This window comes from Diabrotica virgifera, chromosome 3 (assembly GCF_917563875.1).
Source record: "Diabrotica virgifera virgifera chromosome 3, PGI_DIABVI_V3a".
NCBI lineage: Eukaryota > Metazoa > Arthropoda > Insecta > Coleoptera > Chrysomelidae > Diabrotica > Diabrotica virgifera.
In genome coordinates this window covers 190382703-190402446 of record NC_065445.1, presented here as the reverse complement: position 1 = coordinate 190402446, position 19744 = coordinate 190382703, and the positions used below count along the sequence as shown (strand labels likewise).

Genomic DNA, 19744 nt, shown 5'->3' with positions numbered 1-19744 from the left:
TTCTAATTTGAGGTAAATCCTTTAAGGATTACGGAAAGAATATAATCTGTCGATTTTATTGGCGATGTATCTAAAACCATAATATACAGGGTGTGCCAAAAGTAGTAAGACAGTCGAATATTTCACGAAATGATCAGATCCAAGAACTGAAAAATATGTGTTCAATATTTTTCAAAAATCTATCGAATGACACCAAACACGACGCCCCTGGAGGTGGGGTGGGGGTAACTTTAAAATGTTAAACAGGAACCTCCATTTCTTTATTGCAGATTTGGATTCCTTTTTGGTTTTAGGATCTAATCTTCACAACCGACAGGTCCCCTGATGCTTTAGTAACTGCAAATTTAGCATCTCAGGCTCCTTTACTATAAAGATAATTTGGTAAATTCTTGGAGTAGAAAACGGTTCTCTTGAAATATCTCATTCCTTTAAATATTCTGTTTCGATTAGTATGTTGTTAGAATGAAAAGTTACTTTATCTAATTGATAGATGGAACTGCTACACATACTACACAGAAGATCAATACTAGAAAGCTATACGAAAAAAAAAACGCAATTTCCCTATTTGCGTGTCACCATTTCTTCGCTGTTTACATAAATTTTTCATCTATAACTTTTATACTCTTTCTTTGTTATTAGCACAAGAGAATACAATAAACAAAGTAAATTATTGCCATCAGAGCAAATTAATGTCTTTTTGTGGAGACACACACCAACTTAAAATCCTTGATTATTTTTTTTTATTTCAGATCAACCAGATTTTGGCGAACCTCCTCCTTTGGTACAAGAGCTGCATCGGAACTCATTGGATCTGTTGAAGGAAATCGACAAGCCTTCAGTGTCCAACGGAGAAGCGAAAGTTTGTAACGGTGTGATAAAAGTAAAACGCGAGACTGACGAAGTCTCCAGGGACGCGCTTAAGGCGGGAGTGTTGTTAAAAGATGAAAAGACTGGCGAAAACGGTGATATAAATCATAATAGTAACGGGAATAGCGAGACTTCTTGTACAGTTAAAGACGATAATGACAGGTCGGAGAGTGATTGTGTTATGTCCGGAGACGTTGTGGGGACTTTTTTAGACATGGAGAGGTCCAATGAGACCAGTACGGAAACGCTTGTTGGGGAGGACACTCCGTAAGTTGCTTTACATTTTTAATAGACATTTATTATCATTCTGACGGAAACATAAATAGGGTACATAACTTTATTCATAAACAATAACATTTGCGACAAGTCATTTATGCTGTTATATTTTAATTACTTTTACTTACAAATATAACAAATGGGATATATGGTAGCTAATGTCAACAGTGAGTGAAACCCAAAAAAAGCATATCAAGAATTGAACAAGCAAGCAAAATGAAGGCTTTTTTACAAGGGCATGCCTTAGTCTAAAACTCAGATCTCATTGATCAGATGCTACGTTTTTCTATTTTACTCTTCGAATTCGAACGTTGGACAATGCGACATGCAAACAGAAAAAAGAATATAAAGGCCTTCGAAATATATGTATTACAGTGCAAGCCAAATGACCCCTCCCACCTCGCATCTTTTGAACTGTTATACTTATAACAGTTAAATTTTGAGGGAGGAACTAAACGGACGTAGGCTTCTCAACTAGTCATAACAGGTGACATAATAGTCATAGATGATGTTACAGAACCACTGTGACCGATAATTTTAAATGGGACCTTATGACAAGTGATACCTGGTTTGAAAGGTATTGAAAATACCTATTCAATCATACTATGCTTTTTCTCATGAGGATCTTTCAGTGCGTCACAGTTTTTCGATTTCTTTCTAACGCATTAAATTGTATGTGACAGAAAAAAACGCACGTCGGTGATTACATTTCGTCGGTGACATTTATAACATTTATTTTAGTTGTCAATAGATGGCGCTATAATCGAAAAAAATTATTTACTAATTATATAATATATATCTACGAATATAATCTGTACAATTTATAAGACTATACAAATCAAAGAAAATACCATTTTATAAATATGCAATAAACACTTGATTTGTTTTTAAGCCAAATTGCAAATAAAATGTGACAAGTGTCAGATTTAACTAAAATGTCATGTTAGACTTACCTTTTTTTCTGTCATTTGTGACGCACTGAAAAATGCTCATGAAAAGAAGCATAATTTTGTTTAGATTTTGATGATTAAGTTAAATAAATACTAAAATTGTATTTTCGCGTTTAATAATAAAGATTTAATAAAAAAGGAGTGAAAAACTAGTTTATCAAAGTGTGTAAGAAGTAATTTATTTCTTTAGCTGAGCGCTTTCGACATAAACGTCATCATCCGAGCTAATGGTCAATTAGAAAAAAGTACCACTACTTGAGGCATATGCGTGAGCATCTTGACAATATTAATCTGCATTACAAATCACGTATGCTATTGAGTTGTTTTGTCGTCCGTACAACACCCAAACAGAAAAACAGCCACATAAACGTTAGAAACACATGGTTTTGGAAACTGTTGCATGGTGTGGGTGTATCACCCAACCATTTTGGCATAGGAGAGATAGATGACTGGCAGGTTAGGCCAGGAATGACAGGACAAGTTTTTTATGTGTTTGTATATGTAAACATTTAAACGGCTCGTTAAACAATATAGGCCTTGATTCCTCGTACCAAAAAAAGTTGATTAAGTGTGTTTTAAACTATAACATAAAATGATATAAGAAAATGGTATACTAAGTTTTGTCACAATGTAAAACAGGAAACAAAATCTGTTAACAGAAAATGTTATACAAATTAGAACATGTCCTATTTGATAACAATTTTTAGTACACAGGCATGCGCAGTTAGGTTATTTTCGTTATAGACCATTCCAGGGTGACGTCATTTGACAGCGACTGATGGGCAAAATATTGTAAACAAACTAGGTTAAGTGTAGAAAACCATTGTTTAATTTAAGAATATGATTAAAATAGCAGCGTTTTGTTCAGTTTGAAAGTGTTCCAGTAAAGGTAAAAGAGATAAAGTAAGTTTTTTTATAATACCAGCCCCATTTAAAGACCGAAATGTTTTAAATCACTATAATCACAATACATTGTAAACAGAACGACGATATGGGTAAAAAAAACTGGTTTTCTGATTATACCGGGTTTTTGCATCCCCTACGAGGGTGTCCTATATCCAATATTTGAAATTTTTGTACTGTAAAACCACAGATTTTTTATAATAAAGCAAGAAAATAGCAAAAATAACATCAAAAACACAATGTTTGCCCCTCAACAACGGTGTCGAAAGTCACGTGACCTGGAATGGTCAATACTGTCACATTGGTTTTTTTTTATTTTATTTTAATGTTTTTTAGGCAATCTGTTATAACATATAACAATAGGCACATTTTATCTGAGAAATAATGACATGAAGAGATTGTGACCAACGCCACACATCTCTATAGAGATAATATTAAATTACTCTATTACATATATTAACTTAGCTACTGTAACAATATTAATGTCTGTGCGGTAAATCTAATGGTGTCTGTCTCTTTAACCGTTTTGTTTCCTGACTGTTGTCTAACAAATTAATTGCAAGCACATTCGCGTGGCTTTCAAGACGTACGATGTATTTTGCACTTAACTCCACTATCAATTCACTGACGGTTTTGGTTTCCAGATAATTGTAAATATCCCAGTTAGTAACAAACCACGGAGCATCGATTATTGAACGTAATACCTTGGACTGGAATCTCTCATTTATGGACACATTCGACTTAGATGCTGTTCCCCAGAGCTGCAGACCATATGCCCAGACTGATTTGAATATTGTGTTGTAGACTAGCAGTTTATTTCTTGTCGTGAGCTTAGACTTACGCCCTAGAAGCCAATAATGCTTACTAAATTTTATGCCCAGTTGTTTCCGTTTGTTCCATATATGGGTTCTCCAGGTTAATCCCCTGTCCAAGTGCATGCCTAGATATTTTACAGAGGTAACTGAGGGAATTACCTTATTATTTATTGTTACTGTAGGTGATTCGCCGTGACATTTTGTAAAAACAATATGGTTTGATTTTTGTTCATTCAATTTAATTCTCCAATTTTGTGCCCATGTATTTATTTGATTTAATACTCTCTGGAGTTTTGCAGCAGCTTCGACGGGATTTTTGTGTACTGCTAGGATTGCAGTATCGTCTGCAAAGGTGGTGGTCGTTATATCACGATTTGTGGGTAAGTCGGCTGGGTAAATCAGATACAGTTGTGGTCCCAGAACACTTCCTTGCGGTACCCCTGATGTGATGGGATATAGTTTTGTATAGGCTGACTCAAACTTCACTCGAAAGTATCTTTCTGATAAATACGACTTAAGGAGTGTATATAGTTCTTCTGGTAAGTTCTTTTTCAGTTTATACAACAGTCCTTGATGCCAAACTTTATCAAAAGCCTGGATAACATCGAGGAATGCTGCTGAACAGTAACTTTTTTCTTCAAATGTTTTATTTATAACGTTGACCACTCTGTGAACTTGTTCAACGGTGCCATGCTCTTTCCTAAAGCCAAATTGGTGATCGGGTACCATATTTCTGTCTGTTAGTATTTGTAGAAGTCTTTTTTCTATTATTTTTTCCATGATCTTAGACATTACTGGCATTAAACTAATTGGTCGATATGAAGTGGGCTCATTTGGAGGTTTTCCTGATTTTTGTATAAGCATAATTTCCGCAATTTTCCATTGCATTGGGAAGTGTTTTAGCCTTAGTACCGCATTACACACAATTGAGTTAGCATTTTAATTGCTTTGGTAGGTAGATTTTTAATTACCTCACCTGTGATTAAGTTATAGCCAGGTGCTTTCTTTTTTATTAGATTATTGTTGATTATGTTTTGAACTTCTTTGGGTGAAGCGTGTAGTGTGTTTTCTCCTGTCGGGGTTTGGTTCTGTAGGAAATTGTAGATTTCTTGATCGTTATTTGTTGCAGCAGCTGGTATAGGTTTGAAAACTTCTTCTAGGTATTCGCCGAAAATTTCTGCCTTTTCATTGTTTGTTCTGGCCCATGTTCCGTTGGATTTTCTAATTGGTGGGATATGACGATGTTGCTGTTTTAATTTTTTTGTAGCCTTCCATAGCGCATAATCGCTGGCATCTGACGGCGTTAAATTTTCTAGGTATTCTTGAACGCTGTTATTTTTTAGTTGTTTTAGTAGTTCCTTCAATTGTCGTGCTGCTCTATTGAGCCTTAACTTATCATCTGGATGTCTAGTTTGCTTCCAAGTTCTACTCAGATACCTTTTTTCAATTATTTTTTCTCGTGACATTTATTGGACAATTAATTTTTTGTTTTGCTTTTGTTGGTGGAGGTGTTGATTTCCGTGCAGCTTCCTGAATCGTTGTTATGTAATTTTGGATTTCTTTTTCTAGTTCTTCTGGTGACTTTAGTGATACGTTTAGTTCAATATTTGCTTCGACCCTTTCTCTGAAAGCTTTCCAGTTGGTTTTGTAATTGTGCAACTTGGGCAGAGGCTCTTTTTCTTTAATTCCTGAATGTACAGTTGCTACTACAGGAGTGTGATCAGACTCTATATCAAAATTTGATTCGATACTTAGATATCCCCTTGAGAACCCTTTTGTAACAAAGAAATCTAAACAGTTGGGAACTTTCTGCGGGTCTGATGGCCAGTATGTAGGCTGATACGTAGACAAATGGTCCATGTGTTGTTCTGATATGATTTGATGTAGTACCCTGCCTCTTCCAGGAGCGCACAGTCTTGAACCCCAACTAGTATGTTTGGCGTTATAGTCTCCACCTGCCAGGAAACGGTTACCAAGTTGGTTAAAGACATTACTTAAAGAATTTTTGTTAGCTCTATAATTTGGTGGGCAGTATACAGCAGCTATCGAGATTGGTCCGATCCAATCTTCTATTTCAATGGAGACTGCTTGTAGATCTGGTTGTTCAATCTTGTGTAAAATATGGTGTTTTATACCCTTTCTAATGATTATAGCTGCTCCAGCACTGGCTCTTCTTGCTGCTGGTTTTTTTAAGGTTAACTTTTCTTTTAAGAAATGTTGCAATGGAAGCAGCTGATAATAATAGAGTTTTCTTATCCATCTTATAAAATATATCTTTGTAATATAAAATATCAAAGATAAAACTAACTAGTTAAACGTTGAGAAAAATGAGGTTAAAATATTGTTAAAAGAAAATAAGAAGAAGAAAATTGAGGTTAACAGTACATGTACCATCACAAAAATATAAAAAAGTACTTTTTTAGGATGTAATGCGCAGAATCACATAACATATTTTGATACCAAAATGTGTCAATGTAATACACAAAACTTCTTGTATTAATATTGTACACAATCATTTCATGTAAGTTTTTGTTATACCATTTTCTTATATCATTTTATGTTATAGTCTAAAACAGACTTTAATAGCAAGCTGAAAATTTGTTAATAGTCGGATGTCTAGTTAGACACACTTTGATGAATATGAACACTGGAACAGGTGAAGTTTTATTTGTGGAACTGATTAAAAATTTGGAACGTCAGACTGCGAAAACGTCCTATGTATTTTGTCGGTAAGAACTTCCAATTGATTTGTTACCCTTTCATTAAACTCTCATGCAAAAATCAGACTGGTATTTATCATTAACTGGGCATTTTAATAAGTCCGACACGTGGAACATGTTAAATGACAGGAATTATGTTGGTGATAAATAACAGTCTGATTTTTGTATGAGAGTTTAATGAAAGGGTAACAAATCAATTGGAAGTTCCGTCCGACAAAATACATGGGACGTTTTCGTAGTCTGGCGTTCCAAATTTTTGACCTGATCCACAATTAAAATTTCCCCTATTCCAGTGTTCCCGCACATCAAAATTTGTCCGACTAGACACCGTTAAGCTAATAACAAATTTTCAGCTTGCTATTAATCAACTTTTTTTGGTACGCGGGATCCAGGTCTAATAATTAAACTAAATATTTCAAGATAAAAATACTTTTGCAAAAACTTGGCAAATTGAAAACAACTGAAAGAACTTTGAGAACTTGAGAATTGAAAAACGTTAACTTTTTTGACAAATTACCAGATGCGGGCGTTAGAATCTTTATTAATTAAATACGTTTAGAAATTATAATTTTGGTATTTATTTAATTTGTCTAATTGAGAGGCCTGCGTCCATTTTCCTCCCACCAAGTTTCACTATGTATATAAGTGCGAAAAGGGAGGGGAATTTTGGTTAGCACTGTATATGTTAACTTATTTAAAACATACAAATATGTAGTACGAGTACGGTTAATCCATTAGTAACAGCTAATATAAAAGTGAAATAGCCAGAGAAGCACACTCTACAATTCATATCATTATCATAGTAAACGCATTATCTTGTTGTAGATAGATTGCCGAATAAAGGTGAAAAGAATTCTCAACAGGAGATTTTTATAGCAAATCGAGAAAACGAAGAAATACTTTGTTTTTAATTTTAGTGCCCCACAATTCCAATGTAAATATTGTCAAATTCATTTAAATAAATAACATATTTTATGTCAGGATTTTGTCTCAGAATCTTAAATGGATATTTTCCACATAAATAATTGATACACAGCTATACGTGTATTCAGGAAACACAGAACATAAAATCAATAATCGATTATATTGTAACAAAATAAAAAACCCGACTGAGAGTACAAGATATAAGAGTTCAGAGAAGCGCGACATGCGGTAGCGATCACTATTTATTACGTTCAAAAATACACTTCCTAATCCGAAGACAACAGAGAGAAACACATATAGACATAAGCAAGAAAGAAAAGCTAAATGAAGATAAAACATCAAAAGCCTAGATGAAGAAAGTACCCAAGACTTGTTCAAAAATAGATTGGTTGAAAATATTCCAAAAATGTCGATCAGTTATACGGACATATAAAAAACTGTTTACACGAAGCAGCATTTGAAGCAATGGGATACTACATAAAAAGGATGGTAAACAAATCATACTGGTGGGATAACGAAGTTGAGGAAGAAATAAAAATGTAAAATAAAATGTAAAAGACCAACAATATTTAAGCTCCAAATCATTACAAGACAAAATAAAATATAAAGAAAACAAGCAGAAGTACCAAGAAAAATTTCTAAGAAGAATGAGTCTTGGAAAAGAAACTGCCATTGAATAAATACGTATCTAGGAGGAACCAGAAGCACAGAAAGCTGGAAATTGATAAAACATATTTGAGAAAAGAAAAGAATAAAAACTAAGAAAGAATTTCAATAGTCGGCTCGCCAATAAGATTAATAACAGAAGAAATTAAAAATGTATGTAAACAGCTGAAGAGGAACAAAGCACCTGGATCAGGGGATAAACCCGGAGAATAGGGAACTTGCATAAAATTTTAAATTCGAAAAAAGGTTATAAATCACAACAGAACATAATTTAGAACCTGTATCAAAGATAAAAAAGTTTTGCTTGTCTTTCGTTTGGCCCCTAAAAATTTAACTTATACCAGCCACCCCAAAACGCGTCGTGACGTCACGCCGTTGTATGTTTACATTCTACACCAATTGTATATATAATTTTAAATTAGACATTATAAACGTCAGTAAAAAATACAGTTATGTGACGTTAAAAGTGTTTTTGATCGTTTGAACTATTCATAGAAAATTTGTACTTTTACAAAATGGTTTTATTTTCAATAGTAAACCTTCTTTCCTTTCCTTCAAAAACTGTATCAAACTCCAATCTCAACAAACTGGTATATACTATTACAACGACATACGATAAATGTCATTAGAATATAAATATTTTTCCTTTATTCCCCGACGACGAGCTGGCCAAATACTTAAGTAGGTGGAGGCCAATAAACTAAAGAAGGAGAAGAAGAATATACCTAAATATAACACTGTGTCTAGGTACACGCTAACGTGTACGCAAATAAAAAAGTTAGAGTGTCAGAGTGTTGGAATTTGTTTAATCGCGTTGTGTTCACACTTTAATTTTAATATTGATTAGTAGATTTCTTATTTTTTATTTGTTTAGTGTTTGTTTTTAAATTAACTATGCAGTGTGGACAATTATTTAGTTGTTTTAATGAGTTTAATAACATTTTAAAACAGTATGAAAAAGTTAAGAGACTATAAATTAATATATATATTTTTAGTTATAAGTGAAATAGTATTACCGTCCAAAATTAAAATAAAAGGAAGACCCAAAGCTTTCAGAATAATAATTAACTTGTTCTGAAACTGTTTCCTTGTGGCATTTTTGTGGAACTAAGCCACAATTTAACTAGAAAATGGTTTTATTAACGTTTCGACGTCTAAATCGGACGTCGTTGTCAAAATACAAAATATTATTAAATTAAACAAAAATGTTGTTGCTTAGTAAAAAATTCTTTCTAATAATTTATTTAATCTGACTAATTTTTGTATTTTGACAATGACATCCGATTTGGACGTCGAAACGTTAATAAAATCATTTTTTTGGTTAAATTGTGGCTTATTTCCCATTTAGAATAGTTGATTATAATAATTAACTTTATTACGTATAAAAATTATTTTAACAATATTTTGTACGTGTCATGTCAGCTAAATACATATATATTTATTTTGCTAACCTAAATATATACTTTTATATACACATTGATTTATTACAATTAAGTTTGAAACATCTGAATAGTTCTGCTTCCCTTCCCTTAACAAATATTTTTCTATCAAACAAACACTAAACATATCAAAATAGCATGTACCAAAATATACAGTCACTGCGCACGCTAAATAATGACGTCACCAGCTTGATGAAGTTTAATTCGCGTGTACCTAACTTTTTTATTTGCGTACACGTTAGCGTGTACCTAGACACAGCGAAATATAACCATAATAACTAATGTAAAACTATGTGACGTCACGGGTCGTTTGAACTATCTTATACCGCAGAAGACTTTAAATATGTATTTCTAAGTTATTACGAGTTTTTGAAGCGTGAAATTTTGGAAATCTTATTTTTAAACAAAACTGAACATTATTACGTAATAAAAAAAATGTGCAAGTTCCCTATTGTTTAAGTATGGAACAAACAAATTGTACGAACATCTTCGACTACTTCAACGTTACATCATCGAATACATCAACTACTTCAAGAATGCATAAACACAAGCGAATTCCCTATGGAATGGAAAATATCATGCCTCAGTACTACACATAAAAAGGGTGATAAAAGTAATTGTGAAAATTACCGAGGTAGACTGTAACCGGATCTATGAGTCGAATATATGGAAAGGTTTTAAAGAATCGAATCGAGAGAGAATACTTAGATTCTGAAGCAGGGAACTGATGAAGCAGAAGAACAAACAGGATTTCGTTCGGGTCGATCCACTATTGACCACATTTTTTCCTTAACCCAGATAATAGAAAAAAGATGGCATGGAATCAAGAAATTCATGTTGTTCGTCTACCTATGGAAAGCCTACGACAACGTTCCACTGAAGAAGCTGTGACAATTCATAGATAGTACGAATATTAATATAGAATTAATAAAAGCCGTCATAGTGCTATACAATCAACCAATAAAAAAAAATAAAAACAGGGGCACAAATAACAGGATTTATAACATCAAAGGGATTAAAGTAAGGATGTTGTCTGTCCCCCATTGTATTTAAAATATACCTCGAAAGTGCTTTAAAAAGATGGAAACAAAAATGTAGAACAATGGGGATGCCACTCACCAACACTATGGTATATACGCTCAACTTTGCAGATGATCAAGTAATAATGGCTCAAGGTTATGACGATTTAAACTATATGGCACGAAAATTAATTGAAGAGGATTGTGCATTGGAGGAGAACAAAAAGATCTCATATTAGACGACAACACCAGGATAAAGCACTGCTGTGACTACAAGTATCTAGGTGTCAGTATTTCGTACGATGGGACATTAGACAAAGCCATAAAGGTACGATTCCGACAACGACTGCAAACGACTGCAAACGACAGTTACAGTTGTCACCATGACAGACGTCATTCATTACTTTGTACTATAAATTTTTATAATTATTATAATGTTAAACAGCAGTTTATGGGATCAATCCATCAGCAAAGAAAATAAAAAGAGGATATACGAGACTACAGGGTGATTGATTAGTAGGGTAAAGCTCAATAGCTCCGCTATAGTAATAGATAGCAATAAAAGTTAATAACAAAAATTTTAGCCACCTTTGAGCTTCACATTACAAAATTAGTTACAATGTTACAGGGTGTTCGATAACACAGTGCAGACCTAACTTATGTTTTTTTAAATGGAACACCCATATTTTATTTTATATTCGAAATCCTGTTAACTTCTCCATCACAGAAATATAAAGGTTTGTAATGTTATACAGGGTATTTACAAAGTTATAACCAATTTTGTATGAAAATCGTAACAAGTTCAACTCCCTGTATAAATAAAAATAAGCACAACAGCAATGGTTTATTAATGCCATATTTTTTTATTTATTGTCAAAATTTTTAAGAATTATTGATATTGCTAATTTTCTTTATATCAAATACAGGGTGAGTCAAAACGCAAGTACATTATTTTCTCAGTAATGTTAAATGGAACACCCTGTATTTTATATCATTATTGAAAAGTAACATTAACGTACTTTAATTTTTATATAACATTCCCTATGCCCAAATTTATTAGTTTTCGAGATATTTTCATTTTTCAGAGCAAATTATTTTAGGTGTTTAAATTTATCTAAATTTTAAGTAAGCCATGACTGAATTGACAATTGAAGATTACCGATTATCAATCCGGTAATAAATGTAACACTGTAGCAAATAAAGAAATAAAAATAATTTATTAGTAATACATTTTACAAACAAAAACACAACCACTACATGCAACACTTTTGAAACAATTTAAAACTATCTTTTTATGTAAATGCAACAAATAAACAAAGAAAATTAGTAATAAATTTTACAAAAAAAAACACACAAACACAAAATACAATATTTTGTGAAGACAGTTAAACACTACTTTTGTATGTAAATGTAACAATGTAACAAATAAAGAACGAAACATAATTTATCAGTAATACATTTTGCAAAAAAACATGTTTGAAAAAATTAGAAGCTACTTTTAATAAAATATTTTTAATATTTAATTACATAAGGTGTTCAAAATTATCTCCTAACACATTTATGTACGCCTAAAAACGATCATTGAATGAGCTACTTAACTATACGGAGCATTTGTACAGCTGGTTCCTAAAAAAACTGATACGACTCTTATAGGGGAGTGCATTTAGATTTTCACTTCGGAAAAAATCAAACAAGATAAAACTTTTTGTAATTTCATTGAGAAATGTTTAATAAACAACATATCAAAAATTTCTACTTGAGAAGTGGGTGCTTCATTTTTTATTAAACAAATGAACAGCGAAGTTAGATGTTTTTTTAAATAACTCCGAAAATATAATTTTTAGAAAAAAACTGACTTGACCATTGAAAAATTCAGAAAATTTTACAAAAAAAACCTTATATGAAGATTTTTCTAAAATTAAATCTCTAGCTTCTGTAATTTTTTATTTATAACGCTAAAGTCACCCTTCTCACACACATTGGCGCACTGTAAACTAGCGTTGGAAGAAGTGCACGGTTGAGTTTTTTTTAATGTAATTCTTTAACTAATGGATCATAAGAAATTTTACAAATTGGACATGAAAGAAGATGAAATAAGCTATCTTATGGTTGTAATAGAAAGAAATAAAATATATGGACATAACTACGGTGTGGGCGGAAAATGAGCCTTACATGAATTTTGTTTAAAAATGATTTAAAAATGTGTAACTAATACAATTTTACTTATAAAACTCTCAAATTTGCAAAACTTAACTCTCAATCATCTTACTAAACGATGTTTTATTCAAAAAAAAATCTCAAAAATTTAATTCAAATAATACCATGTCTCAAAAAATGTAATTTTTGAAAACTTCGTAGTTCTACAGAATTCCCACCAATTTAAGACGGTATTACTCAAGTAATGAATAAATCTAATACAATTTTTTTGCTATTTTTCTAAAGCCTGGGATGTAATCTTGAAAAAACACTGAATTATTTTAGTTTAAAAATGAAATAAACAATTTATTTTTGAGAAAACTAAGAAAGATAACAAAAATGTAATACAAAAACCGAAAATTACCAGCTGAAAAAATGTATATACAGAGTGATCAAAACTTTTTTCTGTAAAACTTACCTAAAATACATTTAACAATAAGCTTCAACAATAATAAATGTTCAACAAAAAAAACTTTTTTGGCTCTTATACAGTATGTCTGCGTAACTTGGAACCTATTGATAACTTTTTTAATATCAGTTTTACGAAAAAAAGTTATTCTTTATAAAATACTCTGCATCGTATATAACATAATATGCAACCATCAAATATCAAATTTTGTTAGTTTTGTACGAGGTATGTCAAAAAATATGACTTTCACTCAAGAGTAAAGTACCTTTATATTTCACAATATCGAAAATTTTTATAAAGAAAAGTTGTTTGGAATTAAAAACTATGTCCCAATATGTAATTATATCCTTCTAATCGAAAATTTGTTTTTATTCTTTCTAATACATTTTAATTTTTAATATTATTGTGAAATTTTTTTTATCTTTTTTTAAGATTGACATTCCATATTTGTATGATTGTATTCTACTTGTTTTTCATTTAAATATCCGCCATTTTGAATCCGGCATTTTGAAATTTAAATTTTTAATCTTTAATTCAGATTCAACAACCTGTTAAAGATAAAGACAATAAATGTTTTAGAAAAATGTTATTTTTTATGTTCTTTTTAGAAAATCCGCATTTTGGATCCGCCATTTTATAGTTTATAATGTTAACATTTAAAGGTTTATCAAAGCACTCAAAAATAAATATATGTAGAAATAAATACATTTTGTAAAGAAATTATGATTTTACAACTACTTTTTAAGTTATTCGCCATTTTGGATCTGCCATTTTATAATTTAAATTATCAAAATTTGATTCAGGTTCAGCAACCTCTCTAAAATATCCACATATATGCAAACAAACACGTTTTATAAAAAAAATTCGGATTTTACAACTACTTTTTAAGGATTTTTAGGAAAAAATCCGCCATTTTGAATCCGCCATTTTGAATTTGCAAATTGTAACGTCAGATTTGGGTTCAGCATAATCAAAGCTAAAATAAAAACATTTTTTATCAAAATAAAATGTTGAATTCACCCATATTCTTAACACTATTTATACAAAACAATTGTTATTGTTTAAACAATTAATAAACAATTAGCGGCGAAATTTGTGAGTAGAACTTTTTACTTTAACATATTTATAAACTAACAAAAAAAGTTTTAGAAAAATATAACCTTGTTTGATTTTTTCCGAAACATTGTATCTTTTCGTTCTAATTGCACTCCCCTATTAGTAAGATTTGATCATTTTGAGGAGTGTATGATTGGTCTGACATTATATTATATTTATTATAACAGACAAATAATAAAATAAACAAACAAACAGCCATTTTTTGAGGTTGAAGTTATGTATCTGATAAATTTTAAGATTTGGCAGTGACAGTGACAGTATGTAAATAATAAGTATTTATCCTTCAAAATATTATAAATTAAATATAATTAAAGTCATATTCATTACATCACACCTCATCAAAAGCTTTTTACAAGAACATAGTCAGCGATTTTGATATGGCTTAGAGCCAGACTACATCAAGATCGCCTATAAATCGTGCTGGTAATTGCCTTGCAGCGAGACCAAAAACAAAAAGAAGAAGAAGAACAAAGTACACTGCTCAATTTTCTACAAAATACGCTTTAAGAGTTTTTTTTTTGGAACCAGCTGTAAATTAACATATCGAAATACACTTTGTATTCTATTTTTCATCTCATCCCTTGTTGTTGGAGGTATTTTATAAACTTCATTATTAACGTAACCCCAAAAAAATCAGTCCAGTTTATTAAATTCTGGTGATTTGGGTGGCCACGCTACTGGTCCATTGAAAAATGAAAATATCTCGAAAACTAATAAATTTAGACATAGGGAATGTTATCTAAAAATTAAAGTACGGTAATGGTACTTTTCAATAGTGATATAAAATACAGGGTGTTCCATTTAAAATTACTGAGAAAATAATGTACTTGCGTTTTGACTCACCCTGTATTTGATATAAAGAAAATTAGCAATATCGACCATTCTTGAAAATTTTGACAATCCGTTAAAAAATATGGCATTAATAAACGATTGTTGTTTTGCTTATTTTACTGTTATTTATGAAAACATTGCTGTTTTCACAGGGATTGAACTTGTTACGATTTTCATATAAAATTGGTTATAACTTTGTAAATACCCTGTATAACATAACAAACCTTTATATTTTTGTGATGGAGAAGTTAACAGGATTTCGAATTTAAAATAAAATATAGGGTGTTCCATTTAAAAAAAAAACATAAGTTAGGTCTGCCACTGTGTTATCGAACACCCTGTAACATTCTAACTAATTTTGTAATGTGAAGCTCAAAGGTGACTAAAATTTTTGTTATTAACTTTTATTGCTATCTATTACTATAGCGGAGCTATTGAGCTTTACCCTACTAATCAATCACCCTGTATAGTGAAAAGTATCACTTGATACAGCTATGAGGTATGGCAACTGAACGAAAGAACACTGGCAACGCTGAGAGCAACGGAAATGGATTTTTGGAGAAGAGCAGCAGGAAGATCTAAAAGCGAAAGGATTACCAACGAATGCGTTAGAGAAATAATGGGAATCAAACGAACAATCACGGATGACATCAACAAAACAACGTATCTGGTGCGGACATATTATACAAACAATGGATGAACAACACTATCAAAGGAAATACTAAAATGGCAACCAGAAGGAAATAGAAAACGAGGTAGACCGAGAAAAGTGGAGCGCAGGAATAAACAAAGGTCTGAGAGAAAGATACATAGAGAAAGAGGACCTATGGAACAACCGGACGAAGCGGCGATTGGAAGTCGGAAAACGTTATAAACCGACATATAGTAGTAAATATTTTATGTTACCCCTCAACCCTCAATATTTTATTTGTACTTTGAGCAGGAAATTTAAGTTCGGTATTACCACCTATGCCGCAACAACATTTTCGTGCCTACAGACCAACCATATCACAATGCTTTTTATTATAACCACCTTTTCTTGATTTTTTTCAGGAATTTCCCGAACGGGCGAGTTATAAAAGACTTTTAAATGCATCATGATAATGTAAAGCTAGTGTTAATAGGACTCTAAAAATAAGGGTTAGTTTTATTTCATGTTAAGGATAAAAATATCTGTGTGCGCGCGAATGGTTTTGGTCTGTAGTTACTAATATTTCCATAAAACGATGTTCAGGTGCAGTATATTTTTTGTTGGGGTTTATTTTTGGTTAGACTAGTGGCAATGTATCAATCCATCGAGAGAAATCATTATTAGCTGTAAAGTTTAAATGTTATGGATTTTAGCCACTTTCACAACACGACATTTGTCACTTACGTTTCAACTATCTTCAATTTATGATCTCGTAATGATTATCCAAGAAAACCATTTGTAATTGACATAATAAAGAACAATTTCGAAACTATAGAGGCATATTGCTTATTAGTACACTGTAAAGTACAGCATATAAAGTCCTATCAATTATCTTGCTAAAGAGGCTCACTCCGTATTCTAAAGATATTCTAGGTGTGGCTTTCGTGTTGGAAGGTCAACAGTAGATCAAATATTTCCGATCAGACAAACAGAAAAAATCTGGGAATTCAACCGAGATTTACACCAAATTTTCGTAGATTTTTAGCAAGCATATAATTCGATCAAATCAAGCAGACTTTGGCTAACAATGCTAGAAATGGGAATACCAAGAAAATTAGTGGAACTAACGCAAATGTGAACAGAACATCGACACCATTTAGTATAACATCAGGACCATTTAGTATAATATAAGGAGACCACCTACACGATGGACAGACGACGTCAAAAGGATTGCTGGGAATTGGTTGCAGAAAGCCCAAGATCCACAAAACTGGAAGACATTAGGGGAGGCCTATGTTCAACTTTGGATGCAGAAGGCTGGATGATGAAGGAGACCCCTTATCACCGTTGCTATTCAATTTGGCCTTAGAATATGCAATATGTAAAAAATCATCTGACAGGGGGATTTGCGGATCGAGGATCACAACTAATGTTGGCCTTTGCTGATGATGTAGATCCAGTCGCTCATTCTACAAAAGACGTAGGAGAGATGTTTTCGGAACTCGAGGTAATGTGGGCTTTCGAGTAAATGAAGAGAAGACGAAATACATGCCCGTAACCAAAAATCCAAACCAATAGTTAGGCAGAACATAACTATTAATGATCACAACTTCTAAGTGGTAAAAGAGTTCAAATATTTGGACGATAACCACATAAAAGAAGAGGTCTCAGCAAGGATAGCTGCGGGGAATAGAGCATTATACTCCATATCATCATTGTTAAGATCTAAGTATCTGAAAAGAAAATCTATATTAAGACTGTACCGGGTGTCCGAATAACATACCCTGTCCGGGTGGCCATATCTCAGGAACCGTTTAAAGTACAGCTTTGAGAAAAAAATATTTACAACAAAAGTTGCCTCGAGAAAAGCCTGGAAAGTATTTTCATAATTGTAGGTCCACCGCTAGAGGGCGTAATTGAATTCAAAAATTAAAAAATCAAAATTTTACAAAATTTACCTAATGAAAGGTCACTGGAAATCCAATCATCGTATTCTTCATAATATTCTGCGCATATTTGATTTCACAAGTTTAAGTCTACACCTTTGTAAATAACAGGTAGGAGTGAGTGGGAATCTTCTTATGAAAAAATGGCTGTAAGTCCGGTTCTGCTAAATCGATTACTTAGTGACGACCTAAATGTTCAAATTGTTGCCCATCATTTTCGATTTACTCTTTCAAGAGTAGATTAAACAGCAGTCTCAATTTCTGCTTTCGCAATGCTTTGAAGGGCGTTTCGTATTCTCTAGATTGTAGATCATGTTTTCTCGAGTAGTGGGCATAGCGGCAAAAACAAGGTCTTTAATCCGTCCCCATAAATAAAAGTCTAAAACAGTTAAATCGGTTGCTATTCAATCTACTCTTGAAAGAGTAAATGCTTGCAGCGAAAATGATGGGCAATAATTTGAACATTTAGGCAGTCACTAAGACTAAGTAAGTTGTTGCTTTTATTTATTTGTTATATTTTATAGTATTGTTTGTCTTATTGTTGTTTTAAGGGGGGGGGGGGTATGGTTTGAAATCAACATATCAAGTACAGTTTTGTGAATTGTTTTCGAAGCTATGGTACAATTATTTTATTTTTAAATTAAATAAACATATTAAGTACAATTCAAAGAATATTTAGAAAAAAAAATCAGTCCAAAATATTGAAAAATAAGCCATTGGTGACAAATTTTGACAGGCAGCTCACAAAAAATTGATTTTGCGGTGGACATCAGAACTCGTCACTAGATCATACGAAACAAAAAATTCAAAAAGATTTAATTAGCTTATGAAGTTCACGAGATCACAACGTCGAGTTTTTTATTTTTAATAATTTTTGAATTTTTGGTATCACTCAGAAATCAAAAAAATTAAATTTTTGGTAAAAATTTTGTGGAAATCAACAGATTTATTATTGTTGAACAAAAAATAAGCAAAAAAAGAAAAATATCTGGACGTTGTTACCTCATGAAATGTCTAAAGAAATTCTGTGCAAAATATCAGGTAGATCGGCCGAGTAGTTTTTCAGTTACAATGTCCACCGCATTTGAAAAAGCAGTTTTGAGAAAAATGCGTTTAAAGTTTTGACAACTGCATCTTCATCTTCTTATTTGTATGCCAAATCGTCGTAGTTGTTTAACGTTTCTCACTACGCTCAAGCGTGCTGGCGCGAAGTCGCGGCAAAGCGAGTCGAAGGTAGGGATATTCAACACGCTGTATCTCTGGTAATTGTACTCCGATTATTTTGAAATTTTCAGAGAGTATTCTTGAAAGTACCTATGCACTTTTATTTGAAATAATAAAAAAATTTAATATTTCAAACCATACCCCCCCCCTTAATTAATTAAATACGTTTACATCTGGAAAATGTTTATTTGTTTTTTCCATAGCACACTACTTTTCCTTAACCTTGTTTACCGGTGACAGTAACAGTTATGTTTAGAATTTACACATTTCTTAAGATATCTCGAGATAGAAAAAAGGTAAAGACATGCGGTTTTCGGTATTCTGTTGCTAATTTGGTCTTATTTTGTAATACAGGATTAAAAATGCATATTTGTATTTAATATTTTCCACAGAAAACTAGATTTCTGAAAATAATTAAATAACGCCTTCTAGCTTGCATATTACTTATTAGGCTTTTTCGAAAATAAGACATGTACATTGACGAAAAAGAGCTGATTTCAACAAGACTAAGTATGCAAAATTCGATTTAGCAGAACCGGACTTAGAGCCATTTTTTCATAAGAAGGTTCCCACTCACCCCTACCTGTTATTTGCAAAGGTAGACTTAAACTTGTGAAATCAAATATGTATGCGTAGAATTTTATGAAGAATACGATGATTGGATTTACAGTGCCCTTTCATTAGGTAAATTTTGTAACATTTTGATTTTTTAATTTTTGATATTCAATTACGTTCTCTAGCGGTGGACTTACAATTATGAAAATAATTTCCAGGCTTTTCCCAAGGCAACTTTTGTTATAAATATTTTTTTC

At 32.0% G+C, this 19744-nt stretch overlaps 1 protein-coding gene across 4 annotated transcripts in view; it reads left to right on the top strand.

Annotated features, from left to right (window-relative positions):
* LOC126882269 (myotubularin-related protein 4) overlaps positions 1-19744 on the top strand; it is a 294225-nt gene that overhangs the window by 233151 nt on the left and 41330 nt on the right. For all 4 annotated transcript variants that reach the window (XM_050647103.1, XM_050647106.1, XM_050647104.1 and 1 more), the window contains exon 12: positions 750-1134. In XM_050647103.1, coding sequence (XP_050503060.1) covers positions 750-1134 — 385 coding nt within the window. The remainder of the gene's footprint in view (positions 1-749; positions 1135-19744) is intronic.